Source organism: Octodon degus, unplaced genomic scaffold (assembly GCF_000260255.1).
Source record: "Octodon degus isolate 3935 unplaced genomic scaffold, OctDeg1.0 scaffold00338, whole genome shotgun sequence".
NCBI lineage: Eukaryota > Metazoa > Chordata > Mammalia > Rodentia > Octodontidae > Octodon > Octodon degus.
This window is the reverse complement of record NW_004524914.1, coordinates 1,120,798-1,129,730: the sequence shown is the minus strand read 5'-3', so window position 1 is coordinate 1,129,730 and position 8,933 is coordinate 1,120,798. Positions and strand designations below refer to the sequence as shown.

At 38.5% G+C, this 8,933-nt stretch overlaps 1 protein-coding gene across 1 annotated transcript in view; it reads left to right on the top strand.

Annotated features, from left to right (window-relative positions):
* LOC101592304 (inactive ubiquitin thioesterase FAM105A-like) overlaps positions 1 to 8,933 on the top strand; it is a 95,296-nt gene that overhangs the window by 736 nt on the left and 85,627 nt on the right. The window contains 2 exon segments of the mRNA XM_012513141.1: positions 1,548 to 1,632; positions 4,304 to 4,406. Of these exon segments, the coding sequence (XP_012368595.1) occupies positions 1,548 to 1,632; positions 4,304 to 4,406 (188 nt within the window).

Here is an 8,933-nt window from a genome sequence, read left to right as displayed (position 1 = left end):
TATAGCTATGGTATCAGTTATTGCTAAACTTATGGTATATTAAAGAACTTTGTTTTCTCAAGTGTTCAGGTCTATTTAAGATGTAGGGCTTGAGGAAGACATTTTATCATTCTAATAACCCCCAAAGTACAGTTATTTCTGATGACAGACTTTTCAGGTTTACATTTATGTGATTGTTACATAATCATGTTATGATACATTGATGCAACTGCATCTTACATAGCTGGAACAATGTCATCATTATAATTAAAGAATAGGCATTGATAATCTTAATAACCCATAAAGTATATCTATAAAACAATAAGCATAATCTACTTAAATATCACTCTGGCAACAAAACAAATAAGTGATTAAAAGATAACAAATTAGCCTGGTCTGCATGCTGCATTGGTCCCAGTCCCGAAAGTGAACTGATCTGGGGACCGAGTCCAGGCATGGTGGCACATGCCTGTAGTACTAGAGCTGGGGAGGCTGAAGACAGGAAGATCACTATGAGTCCAAGCGGTATAGCAAGACCATGTACCAAATACACAAAATGAAAAAAAAGAAAGATAACAAATTAGGTGTAAGTTTATGTATGTCATTTAAAATCATCCATCTTGTAATTAGATGAAGATAACTGACCAAAAGGTTATTCCATACTAAGATAAAAATTTACACAAAAACCTAATGGTTCTATTATAATGACATCATCATGATTGTTGTGATAATATGTTATCCTTGATCTCAAGTAGTCTCTTTAAAGCTATACAACTGTTATCAGATAATATTCAGCAGGGATCCAACTTCCAAGACAACCATGATTGATGAGAAATAACAGTTCCCTGGTCATACTATGTATTTCACGGTGCTTGATATCTACCTAAGCTCATAAGATTAAATGATTTCTTCTTCAATAATTGGAAGAAATCATCTTGCCAGGTAGGAAAGATGGTTCAGTGTCTCTGTGGGGAGCCTAACAGTTCTCACTGCAGTACTGGTTTAAGCAATCTCCTGGGTGTTCAACAACTTGAGATACAGGGACAAAGCTAAAAATTGGGCTAAAAGAACAGCCAGTACTTTGGCCTTTATCCTCCATGATTAACAAGAACCCAGGATGGGAAAACTATCCTATAAAATCTAATACCTCTTTTACATCAACCAACCTCATGAGCAAAGAGATTGTTAGATCCTAAGGCACAGGAATCATGCATGATATAGAGTACTAAAATGGAGGGTCACTAAAGAAGGAAACATCTTCTATACTTTCACAGCAAATTACGTGGTCACACAAGACTGGTGCCAATCTTACTTGATCTTAAACACTCAGCAGAAGAGTACAACCAAAGATATAACACATATGGCAATGTGGACTAGAAATTAAAAGAGGGCTTCAATCACTGACCCATGCTGGTACTTTCCAGCTACACAAGATTCAAGTCTGAGAGCCAGCTCATTAAAATTTTCTTTTCTGTTCTAGTACTCATTCTTTGCCATACGTGCTTTAAAGTTTGTTTATTCTTGCCTAGAGACTACTCTTACCAAACTATCTATTCCACTTTATCTAGCTAACATGGTCCAGAGGAAGGAGCACAACAGAGAAGGAACTTCTGCTCGTGGAATTAGAAGGAAAAGGGGGTGAAGCTATGTGGAGTAAGGATTGTGAAAAGCTGCAGCCCTGGCTTTTCTATCAAAGGATATAAATGGAAGTGCTTCCTTCTTAAACTTTGTTTCACCCTAGCACTCCCCACTCCAACTCAGGCACCAGGGTTGCAGTGATCGCAGTTACAGGAATGTCTGCAGCTTGGACTCTGAACACCTGTGCCGAAGGCATTCATTTTTCTGTGCTTCTGAACCTTCTAACCACTCTACCAGGCCATCCTTCAGGTTTTGAATTCTGAAATTCTCTGTGGGTGACCCCTTTTCTTATTAAGGGCATAAAGGGGGAATTTAGAGGAACTTGGAAACATCATTCAGAGAAAAACAGATGCAGACCTTTGGCTTAGCCTTAGCTACTGTACACCAAAGGGGTAAGGAATGATTGTCTGCGTATATGATATGGATGTTCACTCTCTCAAGCCATGGGGGTGACATATGGCTAAAAGAATGGAATGTGTAATACCTGAGATCCATGTGGAGGAGACCACACACTGCTATCCTACCTACCACCACTGTAGCAAAAGTAGATGAGACAGTCCTGGATTCTATATATCAGAACAAAACCAGTGTTTTGAGAGTGGGAGTGTTTCTTTGACTCTTGATGCAATGTAAGTGAACAAATCGCGACCTCAGGAGCACCACTGGAAGATGATAGCACTAGTTATTCTGCTCACTACTGTACTCATCTGGAGGCGGACTCATTCATGCAAGGCAGGAGCCTGAGGCCACCACTGACTAGAATCACAGATGGGCTGCATCCTTTCGGTAACTGCATCCTTTTCCTGACTATCTGTAATGTACTGCCACCCCTTAATTTTTAACTATATTTGGTTAAACTACATTTAAATCACTATATATTAATTAGTCCTGCTTTTTGGCATAGCCCAGACTCTGAAGTTCCATTCTTGCTATGCATGTGGGGGAACGAACATGTGGGATCAATGGCCATGGGAAAATAGATCCTCATGAAACTTATGCTGACCTAAGTTACCCCAACTCTGTATCGTGAATTTGGATTCTCAAGGCCTCAATCATTGGAAGAAACCATCTTGCCTGGTAGGAAGGATGGTTCAGTATCTCTGTGGGGAGCCTATCAGGTCTGGATCAAAGGTCCTGCAGCTCAATTTCCTGGAAGACCCATGGTGTGGGTTTTCTGACTACTTTTAAGCCAAACACTACCCCTTGTCTAAGTTTTCTCATTTAAGGGGGCCCTGGGATGATATCAGTGAAAACATAGATTGGAAGACCAGAAGTGGAATGTATTAGGTATGCAGAAGAACCTCATATGCTGTACTCCCCCTTAATTGGTTATGATCTTATGCATTAGGGTTGATTTGCCTGGCTTTCCTTCTTTTCCCACTTACTAGGGGAGAACATATGGGACACCCAGTGTATGGGGGCAGAGAGATACAAAGAAAATAACACACCTTGCACATTAGCAATTGGGAAGATAAGGAATGGCCCACTCAGTGTGTAAGTCAGTATTGTTCTCCTGCCACCTGGGCAGAGGATGGGTCCAAGGGTTACCACATTTATATGCTAAATCTCATAACTATACTTCAATCAGTTGCAGAAATTATAACTAATGAAACTGCCAAAGATCTTGTTAGCCAAACAACAGACCAAAATGTACTATCAAAATCATTTGACTTTGAGATACCTGTTTGCTTCATGTTCTAACCCAGGGCTGAAAATGTTGGGAACACCAAGGAGCTATTTATGGAGTGAGTTTTGTCTCTCAGGGGACTGAAAGCCCTCCTGGGTGTTACACTCCTGCTTGATCCTGCCTTGTCTGGATCCCTTGGTCGCATGTGGTGTCATTGGCCTCATTGAGATGATGGGCAGAAGAACAACAGCCGCACATATAATGACATTATGGAAATATAAACCTATGAATGATGTTCAGTGACCCAAAATGGGACAGTGTTGCAGCACCAAAAGGGTGAGAGTGGTAGTGCCCCTCGTGGAGTGCCAGGGCCGGAACTTTTTCCAATGAAGTGATAGCAGTTTCTGTGTATTCATGTGCAGTTTTCATGAAACTCTGTAGCAGCTTCTGTGTATTCATGTGCAGTTTTCATGAAACTCTGTAGCAGCTTCTGTGTATTTATGTGCAGTTTTCATGAAACTCTGTAGCATAAATCATACCCAACTGAACTTCAGAATGTAAGTATATAGCTAACTAGGCTACAAAAAGTTAGTATTTGTCCACATAAGGGAGACAAAGACACAGAAATGATACAAAAGTGTTCACCTATGCCTTGTTCAGCACTCTAATCTGCTGAGGCAGTGCTGCCATTGAATAAAGCTGTTTCCTGGGCAAAGGCCTCAGTGTCCCAGCTCTGTACATGAAAATGCCACAGCAGTAGTATGGAGCAAAGGTGATGGACCTGAGATGAAGATATTACACTTAACAGTCCCCACCTCTAGCTACAAGGGTATAAAATAGTAAACTTAAGAATCTTACCAAGGAAGAAACCAGTGATGGAGTTCTAGTACCTAGTGATTTAGGAAGGGCAAAGTCTATGCTCCTATAACATGGCAAATGTAAATGATAGCAGATACAACAGTAGTGGTGTGTGATCTAGACTGTTACAGGTGTTTCTGCCTCATAAAATTGCTGAAGGAGACCATGTTCCCATAGTTTTACTCTGTCATCTCTTGGTAGTGTGGCTAACTCTGCTTTTTTTCCGTGTGCTCTGCATGGAAACTGGCCTAACGAAAATGGCAAGCAAAGTGAACAACTTCTCATTTAGTGGATTATGGCAAAGGTATGTATCTCATTGTGTGCTGTGGGTGAACACTTACATATTTTTATTGTATGTGAACAAAAATATAATACCAGGTTCTAAACGATTTCCTTTGTCTCCTCATTCCTTGAATACGTTGAGAGTTTATTGTTGGCTTTTTCTATTAGCTAGTTTTCATCCTATGTCAGTGTGCTCTGAAGTTCTCAAATTTCTTAGATCTATAAAAAGAAGCCACAAACATCCACTTTACCACATGTATGCTGATTTTTCTCTGAAAAAAAACTTTGTTCATCTCTTAATCTATACCATTTTGTCCCTCTCATTTTAAAAATGTTTTTGCATTTTTGACTGTACATTATACAAAAAGGAAAAATGTGTTGATTATGAAATAAAGATGTTAGGTTTGTTATGAGCTCTTAGTAATATTTTTTTATTTTAGCTTATTAGTAATTAATGTAGTGGTGAAGTTAATGTGCAAAAGAGAGACACAATGAGTATTTGTAAATGTTTGATAGTTCAAATATCTATAAACTTGCTCTTAATTTTGATATCTGAAATATTTGATATGATTGAATTTGAATTGTTCCTTTCAATAAAACATCTCACAGCTACAAAATAAATGTGTAATGTGTGTATACTGATTTCCTTTATTAGAAAACATTAGATCAAATAAGTCATGCCCTCTATAGAATGTCATCAAAATCTAAGTATTTCAAAATATATATTTAAAAAATAGGTCCTTCTGCTGGATTTTGAAGTGGTTGGTGATGGGTATGGAAAAACTCTGGAATAAGTGGCTATGACAGATGATTTAAAGAATGAAAATCAGGGCAAGGACTGCTCCCTCACTGTGTAACAGGTTCATCCTTCTGTGTGCTTTTCATTGCTTCAGGTTAAGCCATAAGGCGAATAGGGAAAATTAAAGAAAGGTAAAATTTGTATCACAGAACAGAAGCTTGCCACCATTCAAACTAGTCCTTTAGAAATGGTGAACAGGATAGCAAAGGCTGGATGATGCCTGGCCAGGAACGCTGCAGACGGGACACGTCCTGGAATGTGATACTTTACAGTTCTCAGCATCCTTTCCATTCACCAGATTAGAACTAACCTTGCTTTGTTAGAGAGTTACTCTGTTGTTGTTAGGTGAGGGTAGCTGACCAAGAGAAAAAATCAAGTAGTGTGTGAATAATAATAATTAGAGAAAACAAGATATGTGTAGGTGAAGATTTGCTATCCCAGGTGAAAGTCTTACTGTTGTGAGACCACTGTTGTGAAAACAAGAAGCTGAAATAGGGCTAATGGGCAGGAATCAGGATTTAAGAACATTTTTATACCATCAAAATGAGAGGCATGGAAAGCTCTTCATGTAACCAATAATTTCATCCACTTTTAAGCTGAATTGCACGCTTTACTGTTCGAAGCTCCTGGCTGTTTGGCACAATCTGCCCAGAAGCATTCTCACATGCTAAGAAGAATGAGCACCTCCTTAACCAATTTCATACTGTCAGGATGAGAACTAGTTTTGATCTCCACAGAAACCTGAGTGTCCAACCTATGGCAAGGTGCATACTGAGAATGTAATTGGAATATGTAACTTTGTATTCACTCTATTATTTCCTTAAAACACTTTATTTCAGACTTGTTTACAGAAAGTCAACAAGAAACAAAAAGCTTTAATATCAAACATAATATGTACAAACTCATTAGACCTTGTCTTTACAGTGTCTCCTAAAGTTCATGTCAGCCTAAGCTCTCATAGACACAAAACTATGTAAATTTTAAAATAAGAATTAAATTTCACCAGGGTTTGCCAAACAGACCTATGATCTCATGAGGGGTAGGGCTGTGTTTTACCCTTTGATCTAGAAGTGAATTAACAAACTTCAATATTTCAATTGTGTTTAATTCCATATAGAATTAGATAAAATATTTATTTATTGAATCTAAGCATTTAAAGAACAAATCTGTATTTTATCCTTCTTTGTTTATAGATCTTTGTAGTGGCTGATACATTGTGTCAACTTGAGAAGTCAAAAGTTTAACTGAATCAGCTCAGCAATTCCACACCCAGACATGGACAGCCCACCCTAGACATACTCAGTACTTAAAGGATATGAAAGATATGAAGAAGGATGGAGAGTGTGACTTCCTGGGAGGACCTCTAGTCTTCCCAGTCAGCATGGAAGGAAGAGAGAGAGGCTTTCCAGAAGCCACAGCAGTGTCTCCCCTCCTTGCTCTTTGCTGTTTGCCACCACCATGAACTGCTGCCTTCCGTCATGTGCCACTTTGCCTTGGAGCCAGCTGATTATGGGCAGAAACCTCCACTAACTATGAGCTAAATAAACCTTTGCTTTCTTAATTTTGGATGTTGGACATTTTTTTCCCAGAAATAGGAGAAAAGTAACTGAGACAATCTTCTTTTTCTAGTTTTATTTTTAATTAATTAATTTATAATTCTTACAAGCTCTCACTACTCAACTCTGACTAGTAGTGATCCTACTGTCTCAGCCACCCCAGTGCTAGGATTACAGGCTGTGCTACCACACCCAGTTTTGGCGGTTGGCATGGTACACCTTGGGTTCTGGGTGCTCACATGGCATGTGGTACCAGGGATTGAACTTTTAACCTTATCTCCCTATTCTAGATTTTTTTTTGGTGGAACTGGGGGTTGAACTCAGGCCCTTGCGCTTTCTAGGCAAGCACTTATTCTACTGAGCCATCTTCCAGGGCCCCTAGATCTTTTTCTAAAGCCATACCTTAATTCTTTTCTGCTCAATAAGAAAAAAAAGTTGTTAAATACCAACAATATACCAAATTTCAACATTAACTAAACCATGATCTTTTTTCTCAGTGGATACTGAGTTTGCTTTATGCACCTCACAGAAAGCCTACCATTTTTGTATACTGTGCCTAATGGCTCTGTTTCCTGTAGCCTGAAGTGTTTTTTGTTTGTTTCTTTCTTTTTTAGTCCCTGATTTCATTCTAACTCTGAATAAAATAGTCAGGAGCACTTGAGACAGCATCATATCCCAGAAAAAATTCCCCAATTATGACTAAAAAGAGATGAGGTTCAAATATTTCATCTTCTCCCTGATGTAGCTACTTTAGAATGTTCGTTCCTCACAATCTCCATGATTTTAAAGAAAGATTGCTTTGTCATTAACTACTGTGGCATATGATTTAATAATTTAACTTTATTGGATTTCTTCTGCTTCTTTCCTTCATGTTTTATTTCTCTGCTGGTGTTGTCTGGTATTAACTTTCCCAAAACATTTTTAAGTCTAATCCTAATCATAGATCTTTCTCCAGAGGGACACAAACCAAGTACTCTTTAGGCAGAGTGAACAGAAGAGAATGTTACCTATTGGCAGAAAATCCTCTAAAGTTCCCTCGAGTTGTAGTGGGTGCTGTGAGTAGGAACAGTGCCTTCGTTCTGGAAGATAACCATGCCTGTTATTGGGAGTAAACATTTACAGACAACAGGGCCAGAGTCTGCCTTTGATGAAGTGGAAGTTCTGACACTCTCCAGGATGATACTGAAGCCCGGACCAGGCATGCTCACCACTTCTTAGGAAATATTCCCTTTCTTGACTCAGGGTTCTTTTCTTTTAACTCAGGTCTCTGTGTGCACAACAGTGACTTTCTGCATTTCTCAGAGGAAATTGAGGCTTGGTAGATAGACACGATGTGGATTCTCGGAATTTGCACAACCAAGGTGACATGATTATGTCTCTGACACAGGACTGTCCAGTGTCTCCTTTCAGTATCCACAAAACTGTGACTAAGTTGTTAGCTTGTAAATAGGAAAGTGTTGGGTTCTTCAGAGTTTTGGCGTACTTCAGTAAGTGGCAGCATTAAAACGTGATTAGTGCCCTGTCAGGAATTGAAGAAGGTGTTTACATCTCCAAGCAGAAAGAAAAAGGCTTGGAAGAAGTCAAGGTTATCAGCATTTGTGTTAAGATATTTAAAATAAGTTTAGAAGGACAGTCAGTATGACCAAGAGTAGCACTGATATTTATTATTGGAACCATAATAGGAAATATAGTGCACAGGACTTTTGTACAACGTAATAGAAATGATAAGGTAAGTCTTAAAAATTTTCTTATATTGATCATTATGTAGGAGATCAGAGACCTTATCAGAAATGTTGGACTCCGTACATTTTTACATGATGCCACTAATATAATTCACCATCATTTTTCCCTTGAATCCCTAGAAACAGAGGTATAACATAAGAGCTATTCTATCATCTCAATTGTAATGTTATAAAAGAGCATAAAAGCCTGGGGATATAGCTTAGAGGTACAGATCTTGCCTGACAAGTGCAAGGTCTTCAGTTGAATCCCCAGTACCAAAGAAACAAAACAAAAAAGGATGCATATTTGTCATGACATAGACACAGCTGTGTAGCCATGTAACTGAATACTACCCTTGCAGTACTATCCACAAATTCTGGTGTTAGGATAAAAGAATAACATTTGCTAAATTATAATTTTTTAAAAAATATTTCATACCAACTGCTAATCCAAATTTCATTATTAATTATTG